At 35.5% G+C, this 20025-nt stretch overlaps 1 protein-coding gene across 1 annotated transcript; it reads left to right on the forward strand.

The window, feature by feature from the left end:
- Window positions 1-486: 486 nt before the first annotated feature.
- Window positions 487-13878, forward strand: LOC116114038 (protein ACCUMULATION AND REPLICATION OF CHLOROPLASTS 3-like). The gene is given in 15 exon segments (XM_031400195.1): window positions 487-563; window positions 924-927; window positions 1712-1846; window positions 3322-3370; window positions 4730-4842; window positions 4925-4996; window positions 5658-5768; window positions 6121-6302; window positions 7121-7387; window positions 7481-7557; window positions 7669-8018; window positions 10337-10425; window positions 10427-10568; window positions 12092-12258; window positions 13806-13878. Coding segments are annotated over 15 exon segments (1908 nt in total).
- Window positions 13879-20025: the final 6147 nt, after the last annotated feature.

Here is a 20025-nt window from a genome sequence, read left to right on the forward strand (position 1 = left end):
GCACCGATAATGATCCATCTCTTGCCATAGATTCTTCAAGAGATTGGGATACTTCGTGACTGAGCGATCTCCCTGTTTGATGTCAGAAATTTTGGTTTTAATCTCATAGATTTGAGCACAATCTCTTACCTTAGAATAAGTTTCTTTTGCCGCTTCCCATATTTCTTTAGACGTTGGCAAAAACATAAACGTATCACCGATTTCTGGCAGCATGGAATTCCATAGCCAAGACATGACCGCGGAGTCCTCTTCATCCCAAGCATCAAATTTAGGATCTCCCTTCTTGGGTCCAATACCAAAGAGATGACTCAATTTTCCCTTCCCTTTCAGAAAGGTCCGCACCACTTGAGACCACTTCCTATGATTTTTTCCATTCAATCTGTAAGCAGATTGAATAGTAGGTAGCTCTCCTGTTGTTTGATTAAGAGTCACTGCTTCAGACTGGGAGGTAGTGGTTTTCTCGGTTGTGGAAGACATACTTTAGCAATGAAGGCTAAACAGAAAAAGAATAAGAAAAATACAAGATGCAAGCAGGGCACAAAGGATCTTGGCGATGAAGGCCTGTAAGATGAGATTTCTAATCCCAGAAAAGAGCCTAAAGCTCTGATACCATGAAGAGAATTATGAAATTCTTAATTCTTATTAAACATGACTAAATACAAAGAATTTATACAGTAATGAATTGTTATTCTAGGAAGTTAATCCCTATAAATCATGAAACAATTAACTACTAATTTACAGCTAATTGATTATAATTACTCCCTATGATTACTGCTATCCCTATAATTATTGCTAAATACAAGAATCCTGGGAATTCAATTAAATTTGAATTTCCAACAGGATTTTTGTTGAGAAAAGAGAAGAAAACGGTGGTGCTAATTGATAGATGCTGCTTTTTGCGTTGCGTTGGGCTTGGTTGCCAGGGATGTTATTTGAGGGAGATTCTCTCTTTTTTTCCTATATTAATGGGTTTGAGTAGAATACGTAAAACCAGGATTAGACTAGGAAACCTAATTTCTGGGGATTTGATAGCCTAATTTATAGGAATGAATAAATAATACAGTTTAAATAATTTCTTAAGCACCATTGGTTATCTAGGCAGATTTTATCAAACTCTTCCAAAAAGGGGTTTTAGGAGTCTTCTTTCTTCTTTATTCATCTCAATTGGTTTTACAAATTTATTTTTTCTTCTAGAGGATCAATTTTATGCTCTTCTTTGCTCTTATCTGTTTACATGAGGGTGTAAACTACAATATTATAGATTGTAGGAGACTACTGATAAGCACATAGGTGTGTCGGCTAAATATAAGTTCAACTCTACGAAGAATCATCTCGACACTGAAAAATATGTAGTTTGCCTCCTCCAACTTGTCTTATCAGAAAATTTTATTTTGTGAAATATGGTTTCCATGTTCTACTTTGCCTTTATCATGTGTTAATTCTTTTATTATGCTTGGAACTGTCTTTCCACCTGTTTTTGGTCTCCTAGTGTCTGTTATCCTTGAAGAAATAATTGGTGGTAGCAAAGAAACATAATTGGGGGCACTGTATGTTGTAAAATGTATTTACAATGATAAGGAGAATATTTTTAGTGAAAATTTTAGTTTTCAAATTTTTTGTTGCAATTTACACGTCTTTCCTAAAATTTTTCTATTTCTGCAATTTGTTGTCAACATGGATTAACAAAAACCTGTTCTTTTCTCTTTTGTAGGTCGCTAGTGCAGGATATGGCCTAGATCACATTGCAGTTGTTGAAATTCTCAAAACTATTAAATCTATAAATGGATTTGCCATTGCTATTGTTCTAAAGCCTTTCAGCTTTGAAGGACAAAGGCGCATTGACGAGGTACTGTGTGCTAGGGAACAATTGCATTGCATGCTTCCCTGAATTAGCAAATACTTGTCAAACAATAAACAAAATGACAATATCTTTGTTGTCATTTTTTTTTTTTTTTTTTTTTTTGGGGGGGGAGGGGGGGGGGGGGGGGGGGTTTTTTTGTTTTTTTTTTTTTTTTGTTTTTTTTTTTTTGTTTTTAAATTTTGAGATTTGAGATAGGATAGTACTAGCAATTGAGAGTGTTTTTTGGGTTGCTTCATACATGAGGAATTTTCAGTAGTTTGCATGCCAAGAAATATACATACTCAGTTGAGATGTGATATGATTATGTTGCAATGCCTATGTTGATAAAATAGTTTTGCAAGTTTGATTGATGGAAATTATTTAGGATAATTTCTGACTTAGGAGAGGTTATTAGGACCTGTGGTAAGATATTTATGCTTAAAGTCGAAAAAGCTCTAAAATTTGATTTCAAGAAGATGGCTTCGTACCAGAAGATTAAAAACTCTCATTTTATCTCTCCTTGTTGGTTCATGCCTGCTGAGTTCTGATTCTTTGCGTGGTATGGCCACAATTGTGTCTGCAGCATTCCATGATGCATGAAATTGTCAAAAGTCATGTGAGTCTGATAAAGTAACATAAATCTGTATGTTATACGGGATGCTGATTGCTATTGTTTGGCGGATTCTGATTGCTATTGTATGGCATAAGCTCCTATGGAGCACCTGGTTACTTCATGAACTATTTGGCTCACTAAGGACACGATTTTAAAAGTTCATTTTTAAACTCTCCAGTGTTTCGGTATGATAAAAAAATCAAGTAAGAGAAGTATTTATAAGCTGTTTTAATCTTCATATTCTTGTTATTAATAAGAAAAATGTTGTGGAACAAGTTAAATGTCAGTGTTTTTGTGCATAATGTGCTTGTTCTTATTGTCACGTGCCGATTGATGATTATTGTTGAATTCCTAAGATAAGAATGTGAAAACTTAGGAGTTATCTAGGCATTATCTAGTTTTTAAATTTAAAAGTTAGGATAATCCTAACTTAAGGTTATCAAGATATCTAGAGTTAGTCTATAACTAGAGATGTATGATATGTATTTTTTTAAGTGAATAAGTGTGAATAAGTTTTTCCTCTATTTTTTCAATTATCATTTTTAATTACTTCCTCCCATGCTTAGTTCTAATTTATGACCACATATCTTGAGAACCTTGTGACAAAGAAAGCACCAATATATGTTTCGCAAAGTAGGTACTGAATCACTGTTCATAATGGGTTCTATTCCTTGGGAGAAACAGCTTTTTTCAACATCTGGGTGGTCTATTATAGTATTCCAATTCATTTTGTTGCAAATCTCCATCTTCTTGGAATTCATATTGACATATTTTTTCATTTCTGTACATATATTTTTTTTTTTATTCTTCCAGATTACTTGGAACAATTATTTCAATTTTCAGAACGTACTCGTCATTTGATTTGCAGGTAAAAGGTTTGGTAGCAAAACTTCAAGATCACATAAATCTTTGTATTGGTAGGTGTTGTGTTATATCTGTCATTTAATTGAACAGTTTTATTGTGTTATAGCTGTCATTTATTTGAANCCCTGGGAGAAACAGCTTTTTTCAACATCTGGGTGGGCTATTATAGTATTCCAATTCATTTTGTTGCAAATCTCCATCTGCTTGGAATTCATATTGACATATTTTTTCATTTCTGTACATATATTTTTTTTTTTATTCTTCCAGATTACTTGGAATAATTATTTCAATTTTCAGAACGTACTCGTCATTTGATTTGCAGGTAAAAGGTTTGGTAGCAAAACTTCAAGATCACATAAATTTTTGTATTGGTAGGTGTTGTGTTATATCTGTCATTTAATTGAACAGTTTTATTGTGTTATAGCTGTCATTTATTTGAACAGTTTTACTCTCATTTGGAAAATGGTACTGGTAAAGGTGGCAGGCGAGCAAAGCCAACTGGAACCCAATATGGGCTGGGCTTAAGTAAGCTTAATGAGTTGACCCATAAAATAAGCTGCGCTTGTGTCAAGCCCATCAATCCCATCAAACTGGATGGAAAGAAAAGATTAACAATAGCTATAATCTATTTTAGATTTTGTACAGTTTGGGCTTAGCCCAAAGTTCAAAATTACAATCAATGAGTAACTGAGTTGTCAATCCCCAGCTATACCATTGAGCATCCCCACCAATGCTTTAAATTGTGTGGTTGGGGTTGTTACAACTCTTAAAAATAGCACAAATGACCTTGGTAGGTGTTAGTCTATAGGCTTGTAGTCATGTTTGAAGATGCTTCGATCAATTTGATGTTTATACCACCTCACAAACTTACCCATAGTCAGTTATTGTGTCACAACAAACCATAGATAGTCGAAAGTCGTAACTCTTGTAAGAGAATGTACACCAAATGTGGAGATTATTTTACTTTGTATAAATCTAAAGACAGTAATGGCTTTATCACAAAAAGTGCAATTTGTACTTTTTGTAAAATCAAATTAAGTGGTGAAATTAGACGTAGCACCCCCCGTCTAATAAGTAGTGATAAATGCCTAATACAATTTGGTAAAAAAGACCCAGAACAATCACAAATTGCTACCGTATTTCTAATAGTTACAGTAAAGGAGTTGCTTCAGGTACCTACCAATAGTTTTTCGTAACCTGAGTTTAGAATTGCTTTCGGCATGAGACACTGTCTAATGTCTATATGAAGTTATTAGCTCTCTCCCAGCTACATTGCGGTCTCCAATTTTTATTTTTATTTTTCTCCTGTTTATACTTCAACATTAAAAGTGCAATACCTATTCTTCAGCTATTGCACTAATGGACTTGATAAGTTTAAAACGGGACGTAATGTTTTTCTTTGTCATATACAGATATTGAAGCTGACAGACTACTTGAAAAGGACTTGGTTACCCTAGATGAGGCTTTAAACACTGCAAATGATGCTGTTTTGTTGGCTATAAATGTCGTCTCTGTTCTAACATCTGTAAGCATACCATCTCTTTAATATAATTGGCTTAACAATGTTTATCCTCGCACTAACTTATTAATATCTGAGACATTTACAGGATTTGCAGAGAAAGCTAATTGATGTACCACATAATGATGTGAGGGAACTCAAAGTTTCAGAAGTTTTAAAAGTATGCTTACTTGACTTTCATGATTAGCGCAAATTATTATTGATTATTACATGCCATGAATTTCATGATTAATTTTGTTTGTTTACTGCTGCCTTGTGCCTGCAAAATGTTCCATTTAAGCATGGTAGACACTGGGAAACTTTTTATGAATTCATTGTGTTTTTTGAAAATATCGAAAATGATTGATTTACAAAAGATGAAAACACATCCAATGTGTTTGTCTGAAAACTTTATTTTAAAAATTATCAAAATATAACTTGAAATAACTTTTGGCAACAAACGTAGTCAAAATTTTTCTTAATGATCTACATAAAGAGATGTAATAGAATGAAAAAATCATGTGTGAGAGATCAATCAAGGTTTAAGTTTCATGTAAGTTTTTTTTAGGAGAGAGGAAATGTCTATAAACAAAAGAGGGCATTTTTGTTTTTAACAAAAAAATTGATGAGTTTTCCTTCTCTCGTAAGAATAAAAAGCAAAAGCATAAAGGAACAAGTATTTTGCATTTTTCAAGGACCAAAAAATGAAAATAGAGAATTGGGTGCATACATGAATGTAGCCTTGGACACTTTTACTTTCTCATTCCCATGTTCTAATATTATGTTTCATTTCTTTCTATTTCTTTTATCTGTCCTTTCAAGGCTAATGTAACAGTGTACAGATTCTGGGAAACTTCAAAGAAGCTAAAATTGGATTTGGAGCTGGTTCCCACATCAAAACTTCAATTTTGCAAGCTATATATGACTGCCCTTTCATTGGTGCTGGTTTAAAGGTATGATCTAAGGGAATATAAGTGCATTGCTTATACAGTTCCCACTTGGATTGATTAAATGTGTACCTATTTTTTTTGTTTGGTTTTGTTCATTGGTGCCGCTACTATAAAGATATGATAAACATGAATTAGATGCACAGTTTATAAAGCCATTCTGTACCCATCCATTTGTGCATGTGCATGCTTGTCTTGTGCAGGTTTTCTGTTCTTTACCCCATTTCCACTGCTTTTGGAAACTTTTAGAATAAATTCATCACTTTCAGCTTTTTCTTAATATAAATGAATCTCCTTGTTTTGCTGTGTGTTTATATGGCTATCCATTGATGCTGATTATTTTCTTTTTTGTGCACAGGAATTGAATGGCATGGTGATATGCATCGTTGCAAGTTCAGAGCTTATTGATGAGGATGATATACTAGGCTATTTGCATACTTTCCGTCAAACTATTGAATACACAAGGGAAATCATTATATCTTCTGTTCATGAACCTAATCTGGAGTCCAACCTGCTAATAACAACAGTTGTTACACTAGGGTATGTATTTAATTTTGATTTTAGGAATGCTAACTATATAGCCCTTAATTCTAAAGTTGTTTTTCATCTGTGAAATCGGTATTCCTTAAGAGGCTGAACTGTTTCATTGTAAGAAGAAAAACACTAAATTATTCGACAATCATAACTTACAAATAGAGCTCCTTGAAACCAAATTGTGTAAGAAGATTTTTCTATGTATTCAATGATAAGTTGTGCTGTTGTTATGGATTTTTCGGTTTTGATTGTTGTTGAGTTCATTCGTTTAGATTTTCTGTTTCTTGGAAATATATGTGAATATGTATGCTTTTCATTTGAATCCCTTCATAATCAGAGGCAGGAAATTTGATATATACAGTTTCTCTCACGCATGAGCCCACACTAGCCATGCATTGGCATGCCAAGAGCTCATACAAGTTCAAGCAAATGGTTATATCTGCTATAATTTAAGTGTCATTTTACCTGTGTTAATTATTGCAACAACTTTTAGTTATACTAAATGACTAATGTAACACAGCATTAGGCCTAGTGGTTTTGACTTGGGTTCATGCCCCTAGTAATCATGGGATTGAGTGGTATCATGCTGCTTGTCTCTCAGGGCTACTGTGTCCTACAGATTTTTCTTGGTAATCTGCTAGTGCTTATGAGACGGGGAGACTGCATTTAAACTTGAGTGCTGTAACAGTCATGAACACTTTGATTGCCAGAAATGATAAAATGAAGAAGAAGAGTAGTGGGTGGTGGTCAATTTTAAGTTATGAATCTAATTTTGCTTATGCTTTTATATCTTAATGTCTCACATAATTTCCTGTGGTTAACAGTTCTCTTGAACAGCAGGCCTCGCACAAAAGCAGCATTTTATCTAGATTGGCTCTTCATTTTCCCTTTGTTTCTAATTTATGGCGGAGATCCCATCCAAAAGCAAACAATACTCAAGGAAAAAATGCAATTGAGGATGCATGCCTTCCTAAAGTGATTAGTTCACCAGAACCTGGTGAAATGGAAAATATTATTGCTGTCATGGAAAGATTTAACTACTCTGAAGAAGCACAGACAGTATTGGGCAATGACAACTATAATGATTCCAGGTTAATTGTTTTTCCTTTTAGATTAAGTCACCCTTATGTTTCTCACGCATTAAAAGTCTCGTTAATTTTTTGCTATTCTGGAATTCATAATAGTGTGTCTGGACAAAGCAAAGCTGAATTATTTGATCCCAGGACTGAGCCTTCCAACTTCTATGATCAAATTACGGAAGGTAGCTATGTAAACTTTCTTGCCATTGTTACAATTGATTTACCAATTTGGACAGTTGTAAAATCCTGCCAATATTTTTATTTGGCAATCATGGTTAAAATGCATTATTTAGGAACTCCTTCCTTCCAAAGAGAACCGCTCGATGGTTGGAACTTGGGACCTGGATATCGGACTGCACAAAAGTGGGCTAGAGAAAGGGCAGCTGACTCTGGGTCTACCTCAACACTTGATAACCTGAGTATCTTCTGCCTTCCTGTTGGTGTAAGACTGTCAGAGGAGTTTAAAGACAGGGCCAGTATATTAAATATTTCAAAACTGCAAGAGCCAAAGACTGGAGATGATGTTAAAGCACTACCACTAGTTAGGGACTTATATAGCACCGCCTCTTCCCTTTTGAAGGGAAGAACTGCTGATGGTCAAAAGAAAAAAGGAGGCCTTTCGAGTCGTGCAGCATCTATGCTGGTAATTTTCAATGCACAATTTAGTTTTGAGGCATACATGTCTTCTGAAAAGCTATTTTTTCTTATGCCAATGTATCTAGTACTAAATAGTTTTCAAACATGCTGAGAGAAAAATTAAATGTTTCTTATTTAAATATATAATAAGTATTTTTTCAGCAAAAATGGAATTTGATATAATTTTGTTGGGTTTATCATCTAAGTATGTTGAGTAATTTATAAGAGAAAGTTACAGCTTTTCCTGTTTGCATAGTAGAAAGTACAATGCATTATTGATTCTTTTGAATCACATTGTCTTTGAACTACACTAATGGGTTAAAGTTTCTTTAACAAGTATAAAAATACCTAGGCTGTGTTTGTTTAAGTTTTTAGAATAGTATTTTATTCTGAATAGGATTTAATCAAATAGGATAGGATTCTGAGAATATGTTTGGTACATTTTTTAAAAATATTTAGATTATTTTTTAATCCCCTATATTTGTTAATTTAACTAATCCTCCAACAATAAAAGTTTATAAATTAACCAAAAGGCCTAAAGCTGTCGGAATGGCGCACAACCGGCTAGATCTAGCTGGTCATGCACTGATTTGGCCTTGTCCGTCCAAAGATCTGGCCGTTGACAACGGCTAAACAACGACCAGGATATGGCCGTCGTCAACGGCCAGATATTTGGCCGTAGATCTGGCCATTTCAGGCTAGATCCATGGTGGATCTGCTCGGAAACGGCTAGATCGGCGCATGATCAGCCAGATCCAACCAGTCGTGCGCCAATCCAGTTGCCGGCAATAGTTGGGTGGGTTGGGGTGTTTTTGTTAATTTATAAACTTTTATTGAAAAAAGTAATTGTTAAATTTTTTAGTTGAATAGAAAAGGATTGGATTTTATTGAATAGTCAATATTAAAACAAGCATGTATTTCACTAGATTGGATAGGATAATAGGATAGGATAGGGTTTGAAAACTCAAACAAACGCAACCCTAATTTTTTGTTGTGTTGTATAAAAAAACACAAAAAAGAAATTTGCCAAACAAGATTATTGAATAGTCTTAATAAATTTTAGTTTCGGTTCTAATTTCTCTGTAACTATTTGTCCATCTGAAAGACAGTGATATGCTCTATGTTTTGGCGCTACTTCCCAAAATTTATCAAAATCTTAAGATGCTGTTGCATCATGTATGAATGATGTTTTTTGGGGTCAATTTCAAGTTCAAAATCATATTTCTTTCAGAAGCATTCAGACACTATGGATATATTTAAGGTCTTTCTACTACATTCCATAAATTTTGCTCTCCGCTATGTTGAGCCCATTCATAGAGATGGCAAAGCAAATATCCTGCTTTTTTTGTTATTTTTTTTTTTTAAAGAAAATTGTAGATTTTCTTAAACTTGATTAATTTATATGTTAACCATGGTTGTAATATATGTCTTGTGGTGAATAGTAGCTTTGAATATCTGCTCCTTGTGCATTATTTTTTGGACTTGGCTTGCCAACAAATTGCTTTGTATATTTTAGTTCGTGCCATCTTGAACACATGGTTAATCCATTAAAACAGAAACCTATTCAACTTTCTAGAATTTTTAGGGTCTAGCACAAGACGGAATTTTATTGTCTCGGTTTCTTTCTACATGATGGTAACAAAAAAAATTCAAATGTGCCTCTGTAATTGGAGGCTCCTAATATAGTGGTATACCCTGTTAACTGTTTGGTTACTTGAAGTTGATCTATTTTTCATAATTATCAATTCAATACGCAATGACTTGGATGGGACCTGGACAATGACGGTGTAGGAAAAGTGAAATAAGGTAGCAAATAGTGGATTGAGGGGATGTTGGCAAGAAACTTCCATGGGTCTAGGCTGGGACAGGTGGCGATTGAGGGTTGGAACAGCAAAGGAATTCAGTTGGGGGAGAGAGAGAGCTGGAGCATAAAAAGAGGGAGAGAGCAGATTAGGAGAGGGAAGAATATAAGGAAATTTTGGAGGAGCTAACCCTCGAAGTTAGCAATTAGGGAGGAGCTGGCCCTCGAAATCCAGCATTGTTTTTCCTTTCATATTTTGATTTTGTCCTTTTGGGTTGATGTGCTGAGTATATTTTGTTGTTTGCTGCCATTGTGCTGTTAGGTAGTAATTGTTAGTTTCATTACAAGTGTATTTGCTTGATGAAATATTAATATAGAAGTCTATTAGTTTCTGGGTTATTTGGATACTGTTTACTGCTTATTTTCTGGGTTTATTGTATTTTGCTTTCTGTTTCCGTTGTGGTTGGCTCAGTTGGGTGTGGGTTCTCATCAGACTTGATCCTGATTGTTTAATTTCACTGCAGGAGGCTGAACGTGATTCACCAAAAAAGTGGACTCCTGTGATAGAGATGCAGTACAGAGGANGTAAAAGAATTAAATGCCAGATTTTGGATGCAGGGTTGTTTGATCCTTGTTAATGGAAGCATATATGATGGTATGTGGCGTTATGGTAAGAAATCAGGTCTGGGTACATATTACTTCAGTAATGGAGATGTATTTCAGGGTTCATGGAGAGATGATGTCATGCATGGAAAGGTTTGTTTTCTCATTTAAGCTTGAATCTAGTAATCACTGCTGATCCTATTAGGGACATGAAAACAGATTTAAACCATTTCTAATATTAGGGACCTCTATGATGATTTTTGAACCCTCAACCACAAGATTTTATTATCTTTAAACTAAAGGTTAGAGACTGTTAGGATCCCACATTGAAAGGGAAAAGGGTGGGCATGTGGGTTATAAAGGCTTGGGCACCCTCTCTTGGTAAGCCGGTTTTCCAAGCAGAGTTCTACCTAAGCCCATGAGAGACCTATGGCCCAGTCCAAATTGTTGAGTTATTGGAGTGGGTTCCTATCAATTGGTATCAGAGCATGATCCTGCGCCTATGTGGCAGCGCACGCGTGGCAGGCTGACCTTGGGCCCGGGCTGCTACCCCGAGAAAGGGCATGGAGGCCCGAGGGAAAGGTGATCTGCTTAGTCACCCAAGGGGTAAAGAGGCCGACGGGGGTAAAGAGGCCGACGTGGACGTCGGTTGCTGAAGCGTGGTGGAATGTTAGGATCCCATATTGAAAGGGAAAAGGGTGGACATGTGGGTTATAAAGACTTGGGCACCCTGTCTTGGTAAGCCGGTTTTCTAAGGAGAGTTCTACCCAAACCCATGAAAGACTCATGGCCCAGCCCAAATTGTTGAGTTATTGGAGTGGGTTTCTATCAGAGACCTTAGTGAAATTACCTCATGTACAGTCTTATTGTAGTTTCAATTGTTGATTTTGACAAGAACTTTCCTTTTTAGTAATTCAATTGAAGTTGTCATCTTGATACTGCTTTGGTTGTGAAATTGTGGAATTTTCTCAACACATTTTGCTTGTGAACGTTAACGTTTTACAAGCATTTAGGATATTTTAATGAGAACAGTATAAATGTTTGTTATATGGTATAAAAATGCTTGGAGACATGAACTAACACCAGTTAAAGGTCAAGTGGTAATGGAGCCAAGTACAGGCCTGTGGAGGGGGGTGTGGAGGGGTGAGAGGGGCACCATGGCCACTGGACAATGTTTCGAATTATAGTAATGATGGAGATAGATCTTTAACTCGCATAAATTATTGTGTAAATTTTTATATGGAAATCAGCAGCAAAGTCTTTTTCCCATTGGAGCACCTAGATGTTTTGATGAAGTAAAGCTCTATTTTGTACCTATTAGCTGTAGCACTGATGACTTTAGGATTGTTTATAGTTTATGAAATTGTTTGAAATCTTGTTTCAAAGAGACATCTTGCTCGTGTTTCAACCAATCAACATATAATTCTCCTATCTTGTTTATGTTTCATGCAAGTATATATGAATGTCAGTTTCTCAAGTCTAAATATTAACATATATCATGCGCAGTTATTTCTCTTTAACTACTGCATTCCAAACTGCATCTTCCATTTGTAATTGACAAAAATAGATAGAATTGGATTTCTTTTTCTTGACAATAAGTAACCAGCATATATGATGGAATTGTGGGGGTGTCTTTCTAGATAATGCTGAAGTGTTTATTATCTGTGGTCATGAAGGGTTGGTTCTATTTCCACACTGGGGATCGATGGTTTGCAAACTTCTGGAAGGGGAAGGCCAATGGTGAGGGCCGCTTCTATTCAAAGTCTGGTGATGTGTTTTTTGGTCATTTCCAAGATGGATGGCGACATGGCCACTTCCTTTGCATCGATGTTGCTGGAGAAAGGTGTGTATTCCTTTTGCCATATAACCTTTTCATATTTCAGAAGCAATATGAAATTTAATCAAAATGTTAACAAATAGGCAGTCTTTAAACTCTCATTTCCACTCTGATATGCTATCTTTCATTTACTAGAAATATCAGACATAATTATGTATCTTCATTGGCTGCTACAATAGTGTACTGAGTTTAACATCATTATCTGCTCCATGCCTTCCTGTGATTAAGAATTCAATCTGAATGAAGATATTTTATCGTCCTTCCTAAAGTATGCATCAGAGTGGACCACTTTCGTTAAGCTTTTCAACTCTTTGTTAATTTTCATTTCAGAAGCAATATGAAATTTAATCAGAATGTTAACAAATAGGCAATCTTTAAACTCTCTTTAAACCCTGATATGCTATCTTTCATTTACTAGAAATAACAGACAATTATTTACCTTCATTGTCTGCTGCAATAGTGTACTGAGTTTAACATTATTATCTGCTTCATGCCTTCCTGTGATTAAGAATTCAATTTGAATGAAGATTTTTTACTGTCCTTCCTAATGTATGCATCAGAGTGGACCACTTTCGTTAAGCTTTTCAACTCTTTGTTATTTTTCATTTTTTTCCCCCTGATTTGGGTGGTTGCAGGAGGTAAAAGAGAAATATCACTAATAAATTTAGAGTTCCACACTTGCAATCAATGCTATTTCTCAGTTAATTTATTGTCAATGGGTTGCTGATATTATAAAGTTACTGTTACTTGCCATTTTGCGTAGTTGCATTTCTTCCTCCGGGTGCATACTAATTCCTACAGTGGTTGGGTGTAAGATTTGGTATGGCTAACACTGATAGAGTTTAGCAGTTTGTATTGATTATTTTGGTAGGATTTAGGCTTTGGGGGTATGCCCCTCATTTTTTCTTCAAATTTCTCTGAGCTTGATTTCATTATTCTTTTAATCTTATTGATGCATCCTCCCCCCAATTTACGTTTCACTTCTCAATGAAATGAGCTTAATGTTTGAAAATCTCAACGCCATAGCTGTTTTTTCAATATCTCAAGTTCTAGGAATTTTGAGGGTTTACAAGTTTTGTATATGACCATGCTGCGACTAGCATGGCATTGTGGTGTCACTTATATTAAACTTAATGAAATTCTGAAAGTTTTCCTACATCAATTCGACAGCTTCAATTTCGACTAGATAAAGAAAGGTTTATGTATCAACATTGTAAACAGTTCAGTTGGTTTCCGTGTTTTGGTGTATATTCAATTCCTTTTGAAGCCAAGCCTCTTTTTCGCGCTTGGTTCTAAGTCTTTATGTCTGATTGCTCTGTTGCCCTATCTTTATCCTCAATATTGTTTCTAGATTTTTTTGTGCGTATTGAGGTTCTTAACATTCATTTGTTCATGGAGTAGTTGCAAATTACAGACATTTGAATCTAAGATCACCAGCTATTAATTTTTCCTCTTTGCTTCATGATCTCATTATTTCCCCAATTAAAATATAGGTGTAATAACATTGTTGTATAACAAACCTGATCAGCTTGCTCAAATGATTGTATTTGCAGATGCATTGAAATATGGGATGAAGGTGTTCTTGTAAGCCGTAAGCAGTTAGACTCTAATACTCCTGCTGAATGATTTCTGTACTGTTCACTCGTTTCTTTTCTTTCCCTTGTATAGTAAGTAGATTTTATAAGAAATAGCAAGAGAAATTGTGAAAGAAACGTCTGAAAACTGGTCTCTAGTATCACATTTTTGCTCAAAAACCATCTTCATATAAAATGTATTGTTTTCAATGCCAAGCAAATTTTTTTTTTCCCAGACATTCATTTGCATTAGGAACCGTAGAAACTATAATGTCTTTGTTTTAAAAACAATTTACAAAAATACTATTGGATTATTTTATCCTTCTATACAAAATTTTTAGGACATAAATGCTCCTGGACTTTGGAAAACTTACCCAAGGGTGGTGGCCGATGGTCGGCCACCATCACTAGCCGCTAGATGTTGATGCCTTAACGGCATACGATGGGTCAGATCTAGCTGGTCGTGCATTGATCTGGCTATTTCCGGTCATATCTCTGGTTGAAAACGATTAGATCGATTTTGGCTATTTTCGGTTAGATCTACGGCTTTGGGCTGTTAACAACGACCTGATCTCTAGCTATCGTTAATGGCCAAATGGCCAGATTATGGTCGTCAACGGCTAGAGTTTTGGCAGTTGACGACCAGTTCTGGTTGTAGATTTGGTGGCTATATCGATGCACGATCGGCCATATCCGGTCGGTCGTGCATTGTTATGGCCACTGTTGTTGCTACCGATGGTGATGGCAGGCGATCGGTAGTGGCTTAGAGATGGATGGAGGTGTTTTTGTTAAGTTTAAACTCTTTTTTTGTTGTTGGGATGTTTTAACAATATCTCAAACGTAAAGGGTTAAAAAATAATATTAAAAAAATAATTATAAAAATAATATTATATTAATATTTAAAAATGAGGGTAATTTAGTAAATTATATATCATACTCGTCAATTTATTCTTTCTAACTAAACATATTAATATAACATACTTATCAATTTATTCTAACTAATCAAATACATTTCTCTAAACATTTCTTATAATCTTTAAAGTAATCTATCTGTTCGTTAATATAATATTTTCAATAATATAATATTCTTTGAACCAAGCACACCTTTAAAGTTAACATGTTCCCACCCGAAAAATGACCTATTGACAAATTCATATCCGTCCACTTTTCAAATACCTTTTTGCTACCTGCAATAAAAACTCTGTTAACAATTTCCATTAAAAACATATATTTTTATTGTGAAGACGAAAAACCCTTGACTGTTTGACTGAATTTTTTTTTTTATTATTATATGAGTGAAATACATATGTACCCTTATTTTAATAACAAAATTATTGAGATACCCCATCTTTGAACAATAATAACTTATATGTCTCAAATTTTTTTAACAAATGGGTAACCCTCATATTATGAAAAATTGACACAAATGAAATTGTTTGTGTATGTGTTGCGTATTGAGCTAATATTTATATCACGTCTACTTTGTCAATAAGACTGTAAAATCACATTGCATTTTAGTCACCCCAAACCCAATAAAATTTGGAAATGTTTTCATCAGACCTCTTCAACCAGCAAACATGCAATAATGACAATAAAAGCATTTGAAAATTTTTTGGATAGAATTTTTTAAAAAGTAAGAATTAGATGGTTATTACGAGGTAGGATTTAAAAATTGATAAAAACACCCCTTAGGTTTGTTAATTTACTAAACACCCTTGTAATAAAACATTAAAAATTAACAAAAACACCTTCACCCACCCATTAAATACCAACAGTTGGCCACCACCGTCGGAGGGTGGTCAGAGTTTCTGTATCGGCACATAATCGGTTGGATCTGGTCGGTCGTGCTGGATATGGCCTTTTCCAAGAAAATGTCAAATCTACGACTAGATTTAGCTGTTATCGACTAGATCTGGTCGCGTTTGGTCGTCAACGACAACACCCCCTAGGTTTGTTAATTTATTAAACACCCTTGTAATAAAACATTAAAAATTAACAAAAACACTCCCACTCACCCATTAAATATCAACAGTCAGCCACCACCATCGGAGGGTGGTCGGAGTTTCCATATCGGCACACAATCGGTTGGATCTGGTCGGTCGCGCTGGATATGGCCTTTTCCAAGAAAATGCCGAATCTATGGCTAGATTTAGCCGTTGACAACCAGATTTGGTCGCATTTGGTCGTCAACGACGGCTATATCTTGGCTGTTGTTAACAATTAGCTACAACCAGATCTTTGGCTGTAGATCTGATTGGAAAAGGCTAGATCGACGCACTACTGACTAGATCCAGCCGGTAGTGTGCCATTATACTATATTCTAGCCACCTTCCAGTAATGGTGGCCGAAATCTGGCAAATGTGGGTGGACAGGAGTGTTTTTGTCAATTTCTAAACTTTTTTTAGGGTGTTTAGTTAAATTAACAAACCTAAAGGTTTTAAAAACAATTGAATAAAATATAATAAGATTTTCAGAATAGGAAAACAAATGTGTATTTTGGGTAGGATAGGGATAGGATAGTGTAAAAATGCTAAAACAAACACACCCTATAGATGTTTTTAAAAGAGGAGAATAGAAAGTTTGGGTAAAAATAACTTCTGTTTTAAACATAAGAATCTTGATTCAATATCATCAAAACAAATTCATTCTCCAGTGTATAGCATAAAAAATGAGCAAAATGCGATCGATTAAAGATTTGCCATTGATGGCAAAGATGGTTATACTGCTGTTTAGAATTTCCACAAAAAACCTGTGACAATGACAAAGAAGAAGAAGAAAAAAAAACAATTTAGGGTGCAGCCACAATAAGAAGTAATCAACGTCAGACCAAAGCAGAGCAACAAGTTCCACAAACAACTTCTGACAATGATAATAAAGAAGGAAAAAAAAAAACAGTTTAAGGTGCAATCACAAGAATAAGTAATCAACATCAGACCAAAACAGGGCAACAATTTCCACAAACAACTTGTGACAATGACAATTGTAGATGCAAAAAATCTACCATCATGAAAATGGGTTTGGTCTCGTGAGGTTGAGATCACTGACAATCCGCTAGACCTGCACACATGAAAGGACAAGCGTGAAGCTTTCGAAAAACACCGGGGTGGTGTTTGCCGTGGGCACTCCGACGCTCAAGTTAGCAAGGCTGAAAAAGATTATTTGATAAGAATTAAGGAGATGAAGAATTACAAGGAATCTTGTCGGAAGCTAGGACTACGGCGGAGGTGTCGGGTTCTCAGGAGCAAGAACTTTAGGAGCAAATAGATAGTTTTGAGTAGTGTAGATTGACTATAGGAGATTACCTGCCTAATGAGAGGGCAAACCTCTGTTTTTATAGTGAATCCAAGGGGTTGGAGTCCTAGTAGGACACTAAGTCCTATTTTGGGAGATAATCACTATCATGAAAGATATATGATTTCTTGACTTTATCAAATTAAGTTTGCAGTTTGAGTAAGATTTGGAATCTTAGTAGGAGACTAAGTCCTATTTTGGGAGATAATCCCTATCATGAAAGAGATGATTTCTTAACTTTATCATATTAAGTTTGATAGTTTGAGTAAGATTTGGAATCTTAGTAGAAGAGGAAATAGAATGGGATTCTGATTTCTTATTTATGGACTGTTGCAGGCTAATGGGCTGAAACTCAGTTTAGCTTAACTTATAGGATAGCCCAACTCATAGAATGGGTAGTTCACAAGGTGATTTTAAGCGTAGGCTCAATCGGGATTGGGTTGAGGCCCTGAGCCGTGACATGTTTATTTCGTTATTAGGTCTCGTCAAGCCTAAGACGATTTTTGGCCCTAACAACAATAAAGAGTAAAAAAAAAAAAAAAACAGTCCAGGGTGTAGCCACAAGAACAAGAAATCAACATCAAACCAAAACAGAGCAACAATTTCCACAAACTTGTGACAATGACAATGAAGAAGAATAAAAAAAATCAGTTTAGGCTTCAGCCACAATAAGAACCAATCAACATCATACCAGAACAAATCAACAATTTCCAAAGAGGTTGTGACCAAAACTAGAAAGAGAGGAAATATAATCTAAATAAACCTTAACACACATAGTTGCCTTTGCAAAAACTACCTTCTCTTACGATGCATTTGCAAGTTCAATCTCACATTACTTAAAGAGGCTATGAACATGCAGATTAAACTATAACTTAATTTACACAAAGTAGAATGTTTAAAACTTATAGAGTCATGACTATTTAAAAATTAATTTAGACAAAGTAGAATGTTTAAATCTTGTTGGCACATATATTGTGAGATTGTGCAGCATTGTTTTGAGGTGAAGAAGATGGAAACCTAGCCCTTGAGGATGATGTAGTCATAGTTGTTACAAATGTTCTCTACAACCTCAGAAAAGGGAAACAATATTAGTTAGAAAATCAGCAACATAAAAATAGATAAAATGAATTAATTAATAATACCTTCTAGTTTGCCCTTTTATTTACTCTAGCTGGATTATCCTTGCAAGACCCTTTGTTATGGCCTAGGGCATTGCAAATAGTACACCTATGCGTGGAAACCCTTTTATTCTTGGGTTCCTCTTTTGGATCTTGCTTTCTTACCTTTGTTGGTTTGTCCGGCTTGACATACTTGTAAGGGGGCCATAATTTTTCGTCAGTCACATCAAGTGCACTTGTCTGGAACTGGATGGATTATGTTTGCATAGGTTTGCATGTACATTGGAATTCTCAGCTTCTCATCCACATGATCTTAAAAGTTTGTCACATTCCTACATAACATACAATTAGCAACAGGCACACAAGGAACACTAGAGATCTTCTATACTCCACAATCACACCATTGGTTCCTTAGAATAAGAGTATGTTTTCTAGGCACACCATTACCCAAAGATCTATCCATTACCTCATATTCATCATATCCAGGGTAAAGAACCTCAACAGACCTAGTTGCCTCAATCAATTTGTTAATTTTTCTATGCACCATAGGTGGAAGAGGAGTTACCCAACCATTACCGTCTTGGAACCTGCATTGCATCCTCTTCATTACCTTCATTCTATATAGCTCTAATAAACTCATAATGGGAAGCTCTCTATTGTCACCTAACCATGCATTAAAAACTTCACTCATATTGTTGGTTACTTGGTCTGACTTGGCGACTGACCATTTGTCAGGTTCATTGTCTAGTAGCCACTTGTATGTAGCTTTGTCAACTTCCCTCACTTTACCCATTGCTACAACAAAATTAGCCTTATTTGAAGCTCTACTCACTACCCAAAATAAATTTCTTAAGTGGATACCCGAGAATTTTTGTCTGAAATTGGCATACACATGCCTAGCACAATACTGTTAGAGTAGATGCCCTAGAGCCAATCAATTATTGTAGAATTGACTTTTTGTAATAATGTTTATTAATCAATAAAAGACATTTTATTCTATATCGCGTAAATCATTATTATTGTAATATGTATTGATATATGTCCTTAGAATGGTAGAACCGTGACGAGGGTATCAAGTGTTTCAAATCTGGATAGTGAGAACCCTATGAGCACATATGGTGGCCATTCTAGAAACGTTCGTAGCCCTAGTATTATTCTGAAGTAAGGGCACAGATAATACGGTAAAGCTATCATAGTGTTGAACGACCCTGTCGAAAGGCAGTGACTGATCTCACTTGTCAAGGTTGTTTGGTGACAACCTGGTGCAACACATGGGTACTTGCTGTAGGCGGATACACCACAGCAAGTTCACTGGACTGACCCACCAGAGGATTCCATATGGATGGTAACCCTAGTGTCTATGGAATAAATCCTTTAACGAATAGTGATGTATGTGATCCTTAGACTTGAGATCACCGGAGCGCCTTGTGCACCGATTGGTGCAGTTTGACACTAGTCTAACGCAATTCTTTTCAGAGCTGTCAATACAGTGGTGATTGACTGCATTAAGGAGTGTATCAAGACTATGGTAGATTGACAGATGATTCATCACTCCCGGGTACGGGAGAAGTTATCTCACGGCGCAATTTAGTAGATGACAATGACACTAAAACTGTGGCCACAGTGGGATTGAGTTGTTGCTCTATCCGGATTATAATACAGGTCATTGGTCCAGAAACTGAATACATAATATCAAGAGTAACCGAAGGTTAACATTATTTCTATGCCTTCGTCTCGTCGAGATAACGTATGATGAAAGGATCGTATTGTACGGTAACCATATCGTTGAC

Source organism: Pistacia vera, unplaced genomic scaffold (assembly GCF_008641045.1).
Source record: "Pistacia vera cultivar Batoury unplaced genomic scaffold, PisVer_v2 Contig1210, whole genome shotgun sequence".
NCBI lineage: Eukaryota > Viridiplantae > Streptophyta > Magnoliopsida > Sapindales > Anacardiaceae > Pistacia > Pistacia vera.